This window comes from Protopterus annectens, chromosome 1.part1 (genome assembly GCF_019279795.1).
Source record: "Protopterus annectens isolate FY-2018-M chromosome 1.part1, PAN1.0, whole genome shotgun sequence".
NCBI classification, from domain to species: domain Eukaryota; kingdom Metazoa; phylum Chordata; order Ceratodontiformes; family Protopteridae; genus Protopterus; species Protopterus annectens.
The window spans coordinates 1,403,073,092-1,403,091,936 of record NC_056726.1 but is presented as its reverse complement, the minus strand read 5'-3'; the positions used below and the strand labels follow the sequence as shown (position 1 = coordinate 1,403,091,936).

Here is an 18,845-nt window from a genome sequence, read left to right as displayed (position 1 = left end):
AAACATTGCTTTGTCTTGTAAATTATATGGAATTTTTGCATCTTAATAACAAATCAGGTGCTGCATATTCAAGACTGAGTAGAAGTCAGAAATATAAACCTAGAATAATGTAACATGTCAACTTATGATTAGGAAATGATTGTGGAACCCTTACTTTGTTGCATGTATATAAAATGTTCGGCTTTCTTTGAGACTCAATTATAAAACTTTTAGGCATGGATACTCTTATAAAAATGCATGCAAAACTGCTAATCTTCTCTAAAGAAATTTAAATTCAACTCAGTGCTGAATCTAACACTACCACGTTCTCCTCCTTGAAACATGTAGTTTTTGTGATCCCAAGTCTGTAGTCAGAAAAATGTTACCTTCGATATACTGAATATATATATATATATATATATATATATATATATATATATATATATATATATATATATATATATATATATATATATATATATATATATATATATATATATATATATATATATATGCGGCGCCACGGTGATGCAGTGGTTAGCGTTGCCACCTCACAGCAAGAGGTTCTCTGGTTCGATCTTCAGCTGGGGTGCCTTCTGTGCAGAGTCTGCATGTCCTCCCTCTGGTCACGTGGGTTTCCTCCAGGTGCTCCGGTTTTCTCCCACATCCCAAAGACATCCTGTAGGTGGATTGGACACTCTAAATTGGCTCTAGGCATGAGTGCATGTGTGTGTGTGCCTTCTGTGGAAGGTTGGGCACCAGGCTGGCAACCCAACACAATAAAACTCCACTGCCAATCATGAGCAGACAGGTGATACTCTGTGGTGACCCCAAACCGGGAAAAGCCGGAAGAAGAAAATAGATAGATAGATATGTGTGTATTTATATATCTTTTTAATGTTTTCTTGGCAGGTGGTGGATTCTACAAAACAGACAGAAGTCCTAGACTTATTCCAAATAGAAAAAGTACAATACACCATTCCCTACTATGACAATGAAGTAACTGTATATGCCTTTATTTGCAAGGCAGTATCGTAAATCCCTTTGAGAGCTCTCTGGCATTCAGGTGCATGTATTACTACCATTCTGTCTTAATTCTGTCTTGGGGATTTCAGTGCAGTTCAAGCCTGATTTTTCCTGCAGCACACTGGCCTCTCAGTATGTGAAGTTTAAACTTGGCTGGTGAAATGTGTACATTTTTTTTTTACTTCTGATGTAATAACAGCTTAGTAAAGATAATCCTGAATATGCACTGCATTCTGGATCCTGAGCAGATTTCATACACCTCCATAGGAAGCCCAGATTGAATATAATACAAAATGTCAAACTATGAGAGTGAAAGACCTATGAACTCCTGCAGTTGGTTCCTAGGTATAAAAGCCGTATGTGAATTCATCTTGAAAATTCATAATCTCTTAGGGAATAGGATACCTGAGCTACAAAATTCATCCAAGACTGCAATTCTGTTCTCAGTTATGTAAATGCAGCTAAACACTGAATTTTATTCCTCTACTTTAATTACCCCAAGTCAGAGTTTTGCACATTACAACTGAAACAAATCCTCCTTTTTACTGGTGAAATGTACTGAAATATTCATATGATGCAATGAAAATCTTACTACACAATGGCTAAGCCATTTGAGGATTCAATCGACAAATGACAAAGCCAGTAAATCCAATACAAATTTATTGCACCACTATACTGAAAAGAAAACACTTCTCTCTCCAGCGCTTCGGCAAAATACCTCTGAGTATAAAATCACTTTCCCATCATCCCCACTTTTATACACAAAAAGAGCATTAATTAAAATGATTTAAACAATCAATCACAACACCCACTTCCAATTAAGCTCCTTGTTTAACCCCTTAGGGCACAAGGTACCAAACTTTAAAATAAACAGTGCTTCTTTCTGTTGCAATTGAGTTTTTATACAAGCTCCTTAGACATTGTTAACTTTTTCTATAATGGTACCTTTTAGATTTTTACCATCACTGTTGTGATGCATTTTAAAATGCAGTCCTAATGGACTTTCCACCTTTTCATTCTTAATATTTCTTAAATGTTCTAAAACTCTCACATGGAAACTTTGTTTAGTTTCTCCTATATAAAATAAATCACATTCACATTTAAGTACATATATAACTCCTTCTGTATAACAATTCTAGGCATCACACAAAAAGTACCTCTGTCCATTAATACACTCAAAGGTACAGACTGTATGGCTACATATGGTACAATGGCTTTCTTGGGTCATAGAGAGAGTTTTACAGCTAACTAAACTTCTCCACATGTTTCCCTCTAGGCTCTTCCTCTATCTAGCATTTACTCTGACATTTTCTCCTTTTAAACCTTATATGTTCATCAATTACATAATCCTACTGTACCTACATATTAGTCTTATATGTTTATCATTTACATAATCTTATCGTACCTACGTATTAGTCTTAGTAAAGAGCAGTAGTTTCTCTGTTCACTTATCTCTTTGTACCTATGTATTAATTATCAAAACATGTAATATATTCTCTGTTTATAAGTACGTAAACTAATGTCAATGTGGAGCTTTTCTCCCCGGGCCTCCGCTGAAAATGGACATGTATCCAGTCGGATTTTCCTGGTCAACAAATGTAAAATAAAATAAAAAATAAAATAAAATAAAATAAATAAATAAATAAATAAACTAATAGATGGTATGGGGCCTTTCTGATGATTATTTGGACATGAAGAAGCTTTAGAGTACCATGTTGCATTATTGGCCTAGACGTGGCACAGCGGTAGGGCAGTGCAGTGGTGCAGCAGTTAATGGTGTCACCTCACAGCAAGAGGTTTTCTGGTTCAATTCTCAGCTGGGGTGCCTTCTGTGCGGAGTTTGCATGTTTTCCCTGCATTTGCGTGGGTTTCCTCCGGGTACTCCGGTTTCCTCCCACATTCTAAAGGCATGCCTCTGGAGAATTTCTCCCTAGGTCTCCACTGAAAACAGGCTCTGTGGAACCTATTCAGACTTTCCCAGTCAACATATGTTAAATAAAATAAAAATAAAAATGTGAGTCTTTTCAGGGTGAAGACTGAGACACCTCCATCTTTCCCCTCCTGTGTAGTTGTAGGACTAAATCTGTGGAAGGTGTTATAGCCCTGGACAGATGGAATGTTCTGTGCTGTTTAAAACCATGTCTCAGTCATTACACAGATGTCAATGTCCTCCTGGGTGAGAAGGCCTTGTAGGGAATGGAGTTTCTTGTTTAGGCTCCTATCATGGATCAGTAACACCTTCATATTTTACTTTGACTGTTTTGTTATGTTAGTAGGTTTATCAGACTGGCATTGCCTAAAAAAAGGCACTATGGAAGTGGAAAATGTATTTGCCAATAATGAAAACCCTGATAGATGTAGGCCATCTCTAGCAAATCACCATGGTCTGTCAATCATATCCTCCCAGGCTGACAAATATTGGACTTCCTTCAAATGACACCAAAAACTAAGCCAATTATTGAAGCCAAATATTTTTATCTCATATTGCAGCATCATCCTGGCTAAGGCGCTTGTCATCCCAGTAGTGCCTTTTTTAGGCAATGTCACAGAAACAAAATTCCAGACGTAAAAATACCCTCTAAAAACAACCTCAAAGTTATGCTGCTAAATGTTAGGAGTCTAAACCAGAAACTGCACTTACTGGAAGCAGTCCTCACCCTGGAAGATGCTAACATTTGTGCAGTCACTGAGACCTGGTTTAAGGCAGCGGAGAGCACCCCAGCTATACCAGGTTACATTTCCTTCCACATGTTCAGACTAAAAACTGAAGGCATGAGAACTAAAGGAGGTGGTACATCAATATTCATTAAAAATAAATCCACCTCTAGATTGGTTAAACAGCACGATTCCCTTGAATTAATTCAGGTGCAATTAACTGTAGGTAGGACCCCTCTTCAAGTCATTGTCAGCTATAGGACCCTCTCCATTAATCTGGACATCCACTCAGCCTACTTGGATCTACTTGAGTCAATCAAGATACAACCAAACACCCTGGTTTTGGGTGACTTTAATTACCCATCCGTAAACTGGGTAAATTATACATGTTTTAACTCACTTTCCCAAAGGTTCTTGGACTTTATTAATTCCAGTGCCCTGGACCAGCTGGTTGACACACCCAGAAAGGGTGCAAACATCCTAGGCCTGGTGTTCACCAGCATGGGAGACCACTGCACCACCCCCAGTGTGTCGCCATCCCTGGTGAGTTCTGACCACAGATCTAGAAGTAACTATAACAGAAGATCCCCCCTTAGCAACAACTAGGCTAAAAAACTTCTCTAAGGACAATTACAACCTCTTACGTGACAGCATAAATAGCTTCATACCCCCCCCCCCCAACTGATGGAACAGACACCTATGCTGAGTTATATACCAATGCTTTGTACAAGCACCTATACAATTGTATTGAGTCTGCCATACCTGATAGAACCAAAGCAAGATCTTCAAAGAAAAACAAACCTGCCTGGTGGACAACTGCGAGTAATAGGCTATACAACAGGAGAAATAAATGACTGTCTAAAAGCAGGAAGGAATGGTCTCAAAACTGGAAATACTCCCTCCTCAACTTAAACAAGCAAATAAGACTCCAGTGAAGTCCTCAAAAGCCAACTACAAATCCAAATTAGCTTCCCTAACTAAGGATAACCACAAGGTATTCTTTAGTTACATCCATAACCTCAAAGGTAAGGCCCAGATTTGCGCTGAACTTGCAGTTAATGAAACTACACATACAGAACCTGTGGATATAGCAAACCTGCTGGCTGACAGGTTCATTGAAAACTTCACTCCCCTTTCCTGCCACATATACCCCAAAGCATCCCAAACACCTGTCCTCCACCTAGTATCTCTGAGGAGCAGGTCTTAAATGCCCTCTCCAAGGCCAATAACACAGCCTCTATGGGACCAGACAACATCCCGGGCTGTGTTCTACATGAATTAAAAAAAGGAATGAGCATCACCATTGAGCATGTTTTCCAATCACAGCTTAAGCACTGGCTTTGTCCCAGTGGAGTGGAAAACAGCTACCGTCATCCCATTGCCCAAAGGGGCTGCATCCACGGACCCCAAGAACTATAGTCTCATTAGCCTGACCAGCTTTATCTGCAAGGCCATGGAACAAATCATCATGGACCTTATTAAAAAAGATATCGGAAATCTCTAAATGCTTGACCCCACCCAGTTTGGCTTTGTCAAAGGGAGATCAGGCCTGTTAAACTTGGTGGACTTCTTTGAGACAGTCACCAAAGCCCTAGATGAGGGCAAATCTGTGCATACGGCCTACCTTGACTTAGCCAAGGCCTTTGACACAATCTCCCACTCAGGCATCATTGATAATCTCACCCAGCTGGGTATCAACCCATATATTGTCAGGGGAGTTGCAAACTGGCTCATGGATATAACTCATACCATCAAAATAGGGGACTCTACCTCCAACAGCAGACCCGTAACCAGTGGTGTTCCACAGGAATTGGTTCTGGGATCACTACTGTTTAGAATCTACTTCTCTGAAGTACAGACTAAAACTAAAGGACTGTGGCTGACAAAGTCTGCTGATGACTGCAAACTGGAAGTGATCACTGAAACCCCTAGTGATGTCAACATCCTGCAAGAAGGTTTTATGCACAGTAATGACTGGTGACAAAGTCATGGTCTTAAACTTAATGCAAAAAAATGTATTATCATCCCCTTTGACAAGGATGATGTTCCTCCATACTACCACATCAATAGCAATACCGTAAGCACACAGTCAGTAGTGAGAGATCTGAGCACACAGATTAACAGCAGCCTTAATATCGATCACCGTGTCTCCACAGTGGTAAGAAGGGCATTTTATATTGCTTATCTCCTGAGGAAGGGCATTGCCTCCAGAAAAAAAAAGAGGTTATACCCCCCCTATACTCTTCACTCATCAGGCCAATAATAGAGTACATGCTCCCTTTGGTATGTTCCTTTCCAAACACCTGCAACAATTGGAGAGACCACAAAGGTTCCTTACAAAGAAAATTCAGGGTTTTGAAGATCTGTTTTACGTAGGCAGTCTGTAATCATTGTCACTTTATTCTGTGGCATACAGTGTGCACAGAGGTGACCTGTGTCTTGCAAATAGATCAATCTCTGACCCAGCATTGTTGGAAATGCTGCATATTCTCAAGTTAAATGGCACACAGATGACTCGCTAACAGAACTTGCTGGAGAGACAGATTTGTCTCACAGAGGTTGCCCCACCTTTGGAACAAGCTTCCTATTCATGTTAAACAAAGCCCCTCATTGGCCCTATTTAAGCAGATTTTGGACGATTGGATAGGTAACTGGAAATTCACTTCAGGGGTTCCACCTGTGTTCCTCTTGGACAGGGCCAATAGGTGCCAATATTAGTGTCTGGTTTAACCACACACCTTTAGGAACATGTGTTGAACTTGGCTGGGCTTGTAAGGGCCCTGGGCCATTAGCCTAGTAACCTCCTATGATCTTATGATCATTGAAGAAGGTAGAATTTCAGATAATTCTCTTTGGAAACTCAAGTACACATTGCATCTATGACTGCAGTTCTACCCTTAATGTAATGCATGTTAGAAAAGATATGTGATGAATAATGTATGTAAATGGAAAACAATATCAATATGGTTTGTTTTCTTTTCTGTTAATGTATTTTTGCCTGTGTCCTAAGTGATAATTTAATGAAGGTGTTTAAGAAATGTGATGCATGTTAGAAGTGTGCTTACAGTGTCATTTGAATTTCCCTACTTTATATAACTAGAGCTAAATGGGCACTGCATCAACAAATCTTTCTGTTCATGCCTTATTTGACACAGCCAGTAACTCCATTAACTTTTCCCTTTTATGAAGGTAGAGTAACAACAGTAGGGACTGCACCTACTCTCACCAACACTACTATTTTGAGAATCAGGTTAAGATTTCCACATTACCGCATTACCACTGCAGTAAAGCTTACTGTGTTGAGCTTTAATAACCTGCTATACATGAGTACAGATGGAACTGTTTTTGAAATGTCGTTTACATGACCAGAAAAGGCTATTCACTTTGTAATAATGTTGTAATCTTTTGGAATATAATTTCAGACAGAATGATGTGTGGTCCCTCTATTCTAGTGTGCCACTTCCGCTATTAACTATGCCCATGAAACTGAAATCCCCTCCACTTCGTTAGTATTTACATATGTTTAATTAGTGCTTATTTGACTTTCATGTTCTTCAGCTTAAGTCCAGACTAACACTGCATTGCCTTCTCCTTTCATTTGAGGAATATGGGCTGTTATTAATCTGTTTCACCATGCAAAAAAAATGATTGTTTTGAGCTACATGCAGGTTAACATCCTTTGCTTCTTCCCCACTCCCATTCCTAACACCCTCTCTCCTTTTAGTTTTATAGTCAATGGTTATCTCCATTACAGATGCCATGTTCAATCAACTGCTCAAACGTGTTTTCATTTTTATCACAGCAATTGCACCTTCCATTCTAGCCCCCTTTGCATTTAACTAACATATTAACAAAATCATTCCATTTCAAGCTTTCTTTCTTATTTGGTTCCTAAATGTAACCTGCATCACAGCATGCTCAAGTTTAGAAATGTTAGCACACACCTGTTCATACTTAAACTTGCCATTTGTTCACGTCTGCTAAATATCACTATCGCTTTGCCTCTGTATCCAACCCTGCTCATATCTCAGTCTAACTCTTCATTTAGATGTTTCATATTAACATCCAGATTAGTCAGCTTTAGAAACAATTTCATGTTGTGAGCTCTAGCCATAGTCTAAACCAGTGCAATCCATCTTAATCTGCTTTAATTTATTCCCTATCCTACCACCCAAATAAAACTCACTCTGCTTATTCTCCACACAGACTCTGTCTAATCCTATTATGCTTCCAGCCATGCTTCCAAACTATAATTTATATTAACCAGTTCTCCCACTCTGTCTTTTTGATAACATTCTCTATATTCCATACCATCTTCTATCAAGTTTTATTTTCTGTCTCTCTTCCTGACTCAATAGTTCCATCATATGCCAGCTACACCCTTCACCTGACTGTTCCCTAAAAGGGGAAAGAGGTGCTAAGAATGGGAATGGGGGAAAAGGAAAGTTATCAACCTGCATGCAGTTAAGAACAAATAATGTTTTATACATGAGCAAATTTGCAGCTACTACTGCATAAAATCAACTTGTTTTCTTCCATTTTCTTACTTGTAATTTGTTTACTCTGATCGAACACTGATCCAAATGGACATTTGTTTTCAGGCTCGGCTCGGGACACTCTCTGGCTAAATGGCATACGTAAAGTAGTACTGTAAATGGAAGCCTTGCACTACAGAAAACAGCTCGTTAACAGCTCAAAGCCCACTCAATTCCATCATCTGCTCTGACAAAACTCTTACCGCTGCTGTACATGGGTGAAGATTGAAAATTATGCTGATTACATCTTGATATCTTTAGACACTGCTAAGTATAAGCAACAGCTCCAAAAATTACTAATACTGTTCTCTCCACACTTCCAACACATCTCTCTTTCTCTAATCCCCACTTCTCTCTCTCTAATCTTCCCCTCCAGTCATCACTCTTCACTTTTTACTCAGCTGACACTCCACTCATAAAAAACTATGCTGTATTGCAGCTCAGTGACTTAGTGAATTTTGATACAGGAAGGTTGCAAGTTTTCAGTAATCAGCATTTCACTGTGCTGGGGCTGCCTAGGTCACACATTAACTGCACTGTGAATTCAATGAAGGGAGACAATATGAGTTTTACTTCTGTGTTCTACCTTCCCCCTTCTCTGAATCTGTGTGAATGCCTCCCCCCCCCCAAGTAGGTATATATAAATATAGGGGGTGTGGCAACTTGCCCACCACATGAGGTGGAGCAGGGAGATCCCTGCAAGAAATTGCTTTATGTATTTTGTGACCTTCAGCTTGTTGTTGTTTTAAGACTGAAACCTACAAGAAGTTAGATGTTTTAGTTTACATTACTTGTTGATTAAACAATGTATAATTAATCATAGTAAATCCTAGCTATTATACCATGCGAACATCGGAAAAGACGATAAACGTGCACGCTGATTGGCTAATCCAACCAGCGTGCACATACTAAATCATACAACAAACAAGTAAAGAAGTCCGGTCAGTTACGTATCCCGCTGCGCCGACATCAAGCAAAAATAAATGTACGGTAAACGTAAAAGCAAAAAACACCAACTACTCAACTAAAACACACAAAAATAAACATTACCCGTATACTATTTCTCATTCCCTCACCTCGAACACAAACAAAATCAAAACTCATACAGTCGCAAATACAGCACACACACACACTACATAACCACCAGTTATAACCCAACAAAACCATGCATTGTCATAAAACCATTCACTCACCTATATTCCCTACAATACATGTACACACACAACTCCAAAAATATACATATTAAACACACCAGACATCCCTCGCAAAGTAAAAAACACACACCATACCAAAGTCCACATCAGCATACATTTTCTAAAACCGCATACATCTTATAAAACCGCATACAACACCACCATCTAGTGACCAATTACTAAAAGTACATATTTAAAAAAAATAAATACAAATTAACACTACACCACATTTCAACATACCCATAACTAGTATAACATAACTACACCTTATAAATGTCTATACTGCTAAAACTATTTTATAACAAGCACCACCTACCCTTTTAATTACCTCCTTCAAAAGCCTGCACGAGCCCTGTTAGACACGAAGACTACAAACTCAGACAGGAAGAAACACCCAAACAAGAGACACCATAGATAGAAAATAATAAAAAAAAATGGAACTAAACTTTGAAATAATAAGTGACAGTGAAATAGAAGAAATATTTAAGAACATACCACAAACCTCAATGAAACCATCAACAAGCAAGAAAATTCTCCAACCACAAGAACAGGAATTACTGGGGCATAATAACGCCCTTATAGAAGACAACAGTGTGACAAGCCATACTCTTCAGAAAGGTAAAAAAACATTAAAAGCCTATTCCACTCATAAACATAAAAGACATGCAGAAAAAACTGTTAAAGAAATAGAAACACTAGAATTAGAAAAAGAAGAATTAAGTACAAGAAAACAAACACAGTGGGCTATAAACATATTTCAAAACTGGAAAAAACAAAAACACTACAACATAGACTTCCACACTATTACACCAGAAAAATTAAACAAAATACTTATAGAATTCTATGTTACAGTACGAAACACAAAATGACAAGAATACGTAATAAGTGCATTTGTATCCTTACGTGCAGGACTAAACAGATATATAAACAACCCACCATTCAATAGAAAGATTAACATCATAACAGATACAGCTCTAACAAATGCAAATAACGTATTTAAGTCAGTAATTAAAAATTACAGAAGACAAGGAAAAGATACAGCAGAACACCACCAGCCACTCACAATGCAAGAAATAACACAACTAAGAAACAGTCAAGTACTTTCCCCAAACACAGCAGACGGACTAGTAAGAAAAGTATGGTTTGATATACAGCTACACTTTGCAAGACGTGGGAATGAAGGAGTACGATACCTCACAGAAGACAGTTTTACAATAAACAAATATACAGATGGCACAGAATATGTAACAAAAAATTTCAACGAACATACAAAAAACATTATGATGTTACAAAACATTTGCTAAGAGGATTCATGTTCGAAAACCGCACAGACCCTTCATGTCCTGTAAAAAGTTTCAAAAAATACTTACAAAAAAGGCCACCTAATACAAAACAACTGTTCCTCCACCCAAAAAAATATCCACAACATGTACTTGACAAAATGGATACATGGTACACAACACAACCAATGGGAAAAAACTATCTTGCAAACATGTTACCACAAATCTGCAAACAAGCAAACCTATCAAAGAGATACACAAACCACTCCTTAAGAGCAACAGCAGTAACATTACTCTCACAATCAGGGATGGAAGCAAGACAAATAATGACTGTCACAGGACATAAAAGTGAAGCATCACTAAGATCGTATTATCAACCTTCAGTAGATGAATTTAAAACATGGGGAAAAATAATATCTGGAACACAAGAAACACCAAAAAATCCAATACATGAAGAGAATATCAATAACACAACAGACAACGGACCAAGAAAAAAAAAATGAAAGTCCATAACACAGAACGTCCATACCTGGAAAATGAACCAGAAAAACCACAAGACAAACAACACATTATAAACTATGGAACAATAAACATCTACAATATAGAAACCCAACAAAATAAGTAAGTAAACTCTAAATTTATACTAAAACCATATATATATATATATATATATATATATATATATATATATATAGATAGATAGATAGATAGATACATACATACAATGCAATATATAAACATAAAATTAACTATAAACACAATTTTTCATTACAGATACTACACTAAGAAGAACTCAAGCCAGCATATGAACATAGACAACCATCAAGACAGAACCAATACACAAATATAAAAGAAACTACAACAAGAAGACATACCAAAAGCTTTAAAACTATAAAAACATACCAAAAGCTTTACAACTATATCTACTAATATAATTATTTCCTAACATTTCCTGAAAAATTAAAAAATAACATGTATTTAAATTAAAACAGAAATAAACAATAAAAACAAACTGAAAGTGTGGACTATTTTATCTCACAAAAAGTGGAAGAATACAAAAAAAAGCTAACAAAAACACAAATAACAACAATACAAATATAATACAAAGCAAACTAACACGATGGTATAATAGCAATAACCCACTTCTGGGTGTGGGTAATGCTAAATTTACCCACGGTTGGCTTTGTTTGGTCCCTCGGGCTTCGCCCTCAGGACCAAACCACGCCAACTGTGGGTAAATTTAGCATTACCCACACCCAGGCGTGGGTTATTGCTATAAAGATCTATTTAGCAGAAACTAGGGCAATTAACCTAACATACTGAAGTCAGTAGGACATACTGTTCTAACCTAAGGGAGGAAAATGGATAAACAGATACATAGTCTGTTTTATATTGCATATGAATTATCCTATACTGTAAGATTATAGAATTTGGTCACTGATGCTTTCTTTTTAATTTCTCCAAGTCTTTTGTGTTTCTAATACCATAACAGGAATGGACCACATTCCTAGGTCAAAGTATGATTAAAGTTCATGAAATTAGTATTGTTTCAGTCTTTGATGTTAGCCAAAAGTGCTCTTCTCAGCACCTACAATGTGCCCAGCACTGACTTCCTCTGTAATTCATATGGAGTTACATTTACTGGTAGCATATTGAAATAAGACTGTAAATGCTTTTTATAAGAACCATTGCTCCTACTATTATTGGAACTGTCTGGATATCCTTCTTCCACATTGCCCTGATTTCCGCCTGCATATCCTGGTATTTTCTTACTTTGTGTTTCTCTGTACATAACACACTGTAATCACTGGGTGTAGCAATTTCAATTACCAATGATACTTTTGTCTTATTTTCATTGACTACTATATCTGGTTCTCTCGCATCTATTTTTGAACTGTTAGTAATGGGTGATCCCATGTGATATAAATTTCATCATTCTCTATGTGATGCCCCAACATTGGCCCAGCAATCAAGGAGCCTCAATCCTCATTATTGGCAACAGTGGGAGACGTACACACTGGGAGGAAGAGAAGTACACACACAGTAAAGTGCAATTTTCCTTAAGAGCACAAAGAGACCACAGTCAGTCTGGGGCTGGTTTCCCTTTCTTTCTCCATATCCCCAATAAGACTCCCCACTGGCACAGCTATAGGGTTGAGATCTCAGCCGAGTGGTCAAGCTAAGACCTCCAGCACCCACTCTGTCCAACCAGTGCTTCATGTTCCTGCCCAAGTAGATGAAACACACATACACACACACACACACACACACACACACACATACACAAACTTTGAGATTTAATTTATATAAAAACACACACACACTCCTGGGAAAGGCTGGCACAGGTCCACCAGCTACACACCCGTTTGGTCAGACTACAAGGTAGTTCCAGCTGCCACCAGCCAACTCTTATCAGCTACCTTTAAGGCCCTGAACAAAGGGTGCCCAATCCTACTGTGTAATGTTACTGTTATCCAAATGGTAGTCTGACCCAGCAAGTCTATTTAGGAGTGGCCTGCACAGTGTCACCAAATAGATATGCATGTACTTTAAGGGCTTAAGTAAGTCTCACAAATATCAGCCACAAAGATAGGTTTAAATATATTTAATGATAAATAATAAAAAACAAGATAATGCTCAGTACACAGACACAGTTACTTCAGAGTTCAAAATCACAGGAAGTATTTAAAACAACATTGCAAGACAGTCTCAAATAAATACAGAAAACATCTAAATTAATATTTACTATATTCCTAACTATATCTAAAAGAGTTACTATGCCCTAAAAAACTTATTTACAGAGCAAGGCAAGTGCAGATGTGATGACAGGTGGATGTTTCTAGGTCAAAGACAAAATACAAAATGTCCAATCTCCCTCTGGGAGAGTTCTTAAATTAATATCAGATATTACTGCTGGGTTAGCTTGAATGACATCACTTTTTGTCACCTGAATTCAGTTTCCAGGCTACCCCCCCCATTGTTTGCATTTGACATCTCTGGTAAAAAATACATAGCCTTCAAATGTTTGCTCACAGCTGTGCAGGAAGTCATAAATCAATAAAACACTTCTGCATCTTAAACTTAGTAATTAATTCTCTTTCAAGACAATACAAAAAAAAACTTCTAGCTCTAGACATTGTGCAGCATTGAAACTGAGAGATAACATCTCTTGTTTATGGCTGGCTATAAAGCAACTTAACCTCGACACTTCTTAAGTTTTGCAAGTTAGTCTTCTGTGTTCCAGCAGGATACATTGTGGACACATCTCTGAAGCTCAATACTTTACAAACCCTGTTCAACACATACTTTTGTATCAGCAGTGTAATATACATGTAACATATAGTTCTGATACATTTGCTAACACAAGCAATTCCATCATGCTGGTGTTCACAAATGACATATAAGTGTTTATAAAATTCCAGATAGCTGGGCTGGCAGTGTCTCCTTTTGTTACATTTCTATATAAATCATATTAATATTCTCAAATGACATATAATTATTTACAAAATTCCAGCTAGCTGGGCTGGCAGTATTTCCCTTGTGTCACACTCTGTAATGCTTTGTGGCTCATGTTTTCAATGCTTCTCAGCTACTTCAGTATTGCAATATTGCCAGGAATGTGATATAAAGGAACTTAAGCAGGAGGGAGTGTATAAATATTTTGGAATTGATGAAGGATCGACAATAAAACTTGAACAACTGCAAACAAAACTTAGTAAGGAATATTTTAGAAGACTAACATTTAGTGAAAACAGCCTTGACATCTAGGAACAATGTCCAAACTATAAACCAATTTGCTGTCAGTTTTGTGGTGACTGATTGGCCCCAAAAGGTATTGGATCAGTTGGACAGGAAAACAAGAAAAATGCTTCACTCATCAAATGACATATAAAAATCAGTATATACCAAGATTATATATTCCCCATTCAGAAGAAAGTGCGGGCCTCCTCAAAACTAATTACATGCATACCTCTCAAATGTACAGATTTTCACAGAATGTCAAGATTTTTGCTTATTATTTTTGTCCATTTTTCATAAAATTGTGTTTTTTTTTCTGGCAAATTAGTGGCAAACCATTACAGACTGAAGTTAGAAAATAATGACAAACGTTTGAGTTTCAAACTTCATACCCTTCAGAAAATTCATGCTAATGCAAAACCTGTTATTCTATCAACTTTCTAAGTTTGTAAAACCAATATTTAAAATGTGTCCCTGTTTTTGGACCTTTGTCCCACTTTTATTTATGACTTTACCCAGATTTCTTGCTCAGAGAAGTTGACTGGAATTTGTATTTTGGATTGCATGCATTGGACAGTGTCTTACATTTCTTTAAGTATTATAACTGGTTATAAATGATTTGGGAGGTAAGCATGTTATACTGTAACATAGATCTCAACATTCTCTCTCCAGTATTTAGAACATTACCTCTCACAGTATGGAACGTTTGGGCAAAATGTGGATACTTATTAACAGCTTCAATGCTCACACAGCGTGGTTAATAATTATTTATTCTTACTACAAAAAGCTCTTTTTCTGACTTAATATTCTTAAAAATGAGAGCATGATGGACCTTTTTAATGTGGAACATTGATCATAGAGTTTTTAAAACTCACAATGAGGTACACTTTAGAGGTGTATAAGGCAGTCATAGCTCTCAACTAAATAGGGACAAATCTCAACAGAATCAGGGACAAATCCAGAAATAATCAGGGACAAACAGGGACACTTTTTAAAGTATCAGTGCTGCTTACTTGAGATGTTAACAGAATAAGAAAATGCAAATTAATATCATTGTCTAAAGTAAAAGAAGTCTGTAACTTTAATTATTGTCATTATTAAGTGTAACTCACTACCATGTCTCCAAAAGTCATCAGTTTTAGGGACAGAGCTAAAATTCGTGTCAAAATCAGAGACAGCTGAGAGGTGTGCTAGTTACGACACACATGAATTTCCAAAGTCTCCAAGTCGGGCAGTTTCGACATTCACTATATTACAATCTGCTCCACCCCACATAAGGAGGTGAAGCCGCTGTGTTTTCCCGTTTAGCATTAGTTAGACCTGCTCAGCAGTTCACAGCAGACTGACCCGTGTAACTATGGCAGCGGAAACAGCGACTGGTGGGGCGGCTGTAGCGCCTAATGGCACTCCTGACAACCCGGAAGGTGGAAACTGCTACCAAGACGATTGTCTGTTTTGCAGAATTATTAGTGGCGAAGAGAAGACTGAGCTCTTATATACCGTAAGATAATACAATATAAATAAACGTATTATCTGCCCTAAGTTTACTATCCGTGGCGTCGTGGTGAATATTTTCCTTTAGTCGGGGCAACATAGTAGCCAGTAAAACGCGGAAGTGTGTTTGTCAGCTTTTTATAAACTGTAGCAGGCAGGGCTACTGACAGTTATGAAGGTTATTCCTCAGTCGCTGAATATTGCCGCCTTTAGTTTGGAAATGTTTGCTTGTTACTAACCATCGTTGTACAAAGACTTGCTAGATACGTTTTCTGGGGTTTCCTGAAAATGCGTAGTGACGATGAGTGCTGCCAAATTGGCACGATTAGGGGAAGGGCACTCTAATTTATCCTGCAGTTTCAAAGACACAGACACACACACACACACGCACACCACGTTTTCTATTTTAAAATTCATACGTAACTACTCTGTTAAAACAACAGTACATAAGATCCAGACAGCAAGATGTCATAACTCCAGTGTGATGTAAGCTTCGTTTTATTACTGACTATCCAGTTAAAGCTTATAGTATGGGAATGCCATTGTGTGTAATGCACTTTAATCATATGATTAGGCTAGGTAGAGTAGGTAGGTCGGGGCGGTCGGCGCAAAGAATCTGGTCATACCTTTAAGTATACGCTGTGCTGTGACTATTCCTTGTTTGACTGTCAAAGAACTGAAGTTGGGTGGATTAAGCAAGTTTAAACAGTTTGAAACTGCATCAATGACATACCCCTTCACTCTTACCTACACTACATTAGAAATTGCTTAACATATCTCAGTTTTTGGAATGGTATTTAACCAATACCTTCTTTAAACTGGTAATGGGATGCTTGATTGTATCGAGTACCCATTATGATTAAATGGTGTAGACTTTATAATATTGCATTTGTTGGCTGAAGATCTTGTAGAATAACACTTTGTTTTTTATTTTTTAATCTCAAATCTGTGTAGACACCTAGATGCTGAAATGGCAAGCTATTTGCCTTTTTTAGGAATCCAAAGTGACTGGCGTTTGTATTTGTAAACCGTACAGAGTATGCATTTTTTTTCTGAAACTCCCATATCTCTAGTGTACATTTAAACTTATTGTGTTTAGTTATTTATTTCTATTTGCTGGCCAGGGTAATCTCGCTGAGTTGATGGACACTTTTTCAGCAGAGTCACTGGGAGAAAAGCTTCAAAGTAACAAATATGTATAGTTTAATAATTGCATCTGTGATGTTCATAGATTCATGGGGATTACTAGGTCAAGGGCTTAAGAGTTCTTACAAACCTAACCAATAATATAACCCAATTTTACCCAATATATGGCCCCTAGAGGCAAGAGGATGGCATGCATGTGTTTGTGCCTATGCCTTTAATATCTTACAGACTGTTCCTGTCCATAAGGGACACAGGTGTTACCCAAGATGTGAATTTGTGCCCATTGATCCAAATTGCGTTTGAAGAAGGGCAGGGAAGGGCTCTGCTTAACATAAATAGGAAGCCTGCTCTAAAGAAGCAATCTCTGAGACACATATCTGTCTCTCCAACATGTTTTGTTTAAGTCACTGGCTAAGTTTAGATCCCTAGAACAGGTGACCCGTGTGCTGCTTGACTTGTGGATATGTAGCAGCTCCATCAGGGCTGGATTTGTGAGTGCCTTGTAGGTCAGATATAGGTCACCCCCCCCCCCCTTAATAATCGGTAGAAGACAGAGTAAAGGGATAAGGCTTTTAGTCTGTCTGCATAGAACATGTTGTTCATACCCTGTATATTCTTTGTGAGGAACCTCTGAGGTTACTCCAGTTGCTGTAAGTGCCAAGTACATGTCAAATGGCACATTGTATTGATTATTGGTCTAATGAGGGCTGAGTACAGCAGGACTATAATTTTCTTGGATCTGGATGCCATATCTTTGCTTAGGAGTTGTGCCACATAGAATGACTTCCTCACCACTGTGGACACACGGCAGGCAAATTTCAGGCTACTATGTATATGTGTACCTAGTTTGTCACCTCTGAGTCTACTGTTGGGGATGTGCTGTTGATGTTCTAATTTGCATGGGTATATGACTTCACAAAGGGTATGATAATGCATTTTTTTTTGCATTTAGCTTTAGGCCATGGTTCTGGCACCAAACATTTGTCTGAGCTAGACCGTCGTGAAGCATATCTACAATGTTGGATTCAATGATTGCCCCCAGCTTGCAGTTGTCAGCAGACTTTATCATCCAGAGGCTTTTTATATTAGCCTTGACTTCAGAGAAGTATATCCGTAACAGGAGTAGTCCCAGCACTGAGCCCTGTGGTACACCACTAGTAGCTGCCCTCTTGCTGGATCTGGATTCACCCACATCATCCATGTGTCCTATCCATGACACTCACGTTGCTAAAGTGGTTAGAAAGACCTTCTACATTGCCCACCTGATCATGAAGGGATTCACATCCAGATCTAGTGAGGTCATTGTTCCCCTGTACTCTTCACTTATCAGACCAATGATCGAGTACAATGCCCCATTCGGGATGTATCTCACCCGACATCTGCAGCAATTGGAGAGACCCCAAAAGTTCCTCACCAAAAGGATAAAGGGACTCCAAAATCTGTCATATGCTGCCAGATTGAAGAAACTCCAGCTCTATTCAGTCGCATACCATCTGCTCAGAGGTGACATGTGCCTGACATACAAGGCCATGTCCAACCTGGAATTAATGGACATGCTCCACCTCAAAAAATCCAAATCCACCAAAACCACTAGAGCAAGCGACTTAAACCTTAGCACGGATATAAATAGGACGTGCTGGAGGGATAGATTTATCACTCAGAGACTCCCTATGCTGTGGAATAAAATCCCGGTCCATGTGAGGCAGAGCACCTCGCTGGCTCTGTTCAAGAGAAATCTTGACCTGTGATCGGAGATCGTAGGTTTACCCCGGGAATCATCTCTGTGTCACTGCTGGACA

The 18,845-nt window shown here is 38.2% G+C and overlaps 1 protein-coding gene across 1 annotated transcript in view; it reads left to right on the top strand.

The window, feature by feature from the left end:
- Positions 1 to 15,632: 15,632 nt before the first annotated feature.
- LOC122810694 (histidine triad nucleotide-binding protein 3-like) overlaps positions 15,633 to 18,845 on the top strand; it is a 169,218-nt gene continuing 166,005 nt past the window's right edge. Inside the window, exon 1 of the mRNA XM_044082262.1 lies at positions 15,633 to 15,907. Within this exon, the coding sequence (XP_043938197.1) occupies positions 15,764 to 15,907 (144 nt within the window). The 5' untranslated portion in view covers positions 15,633 to 15,763. The remainder of the gene's footprint in view (positions 15,908 to 18,845) is intronic.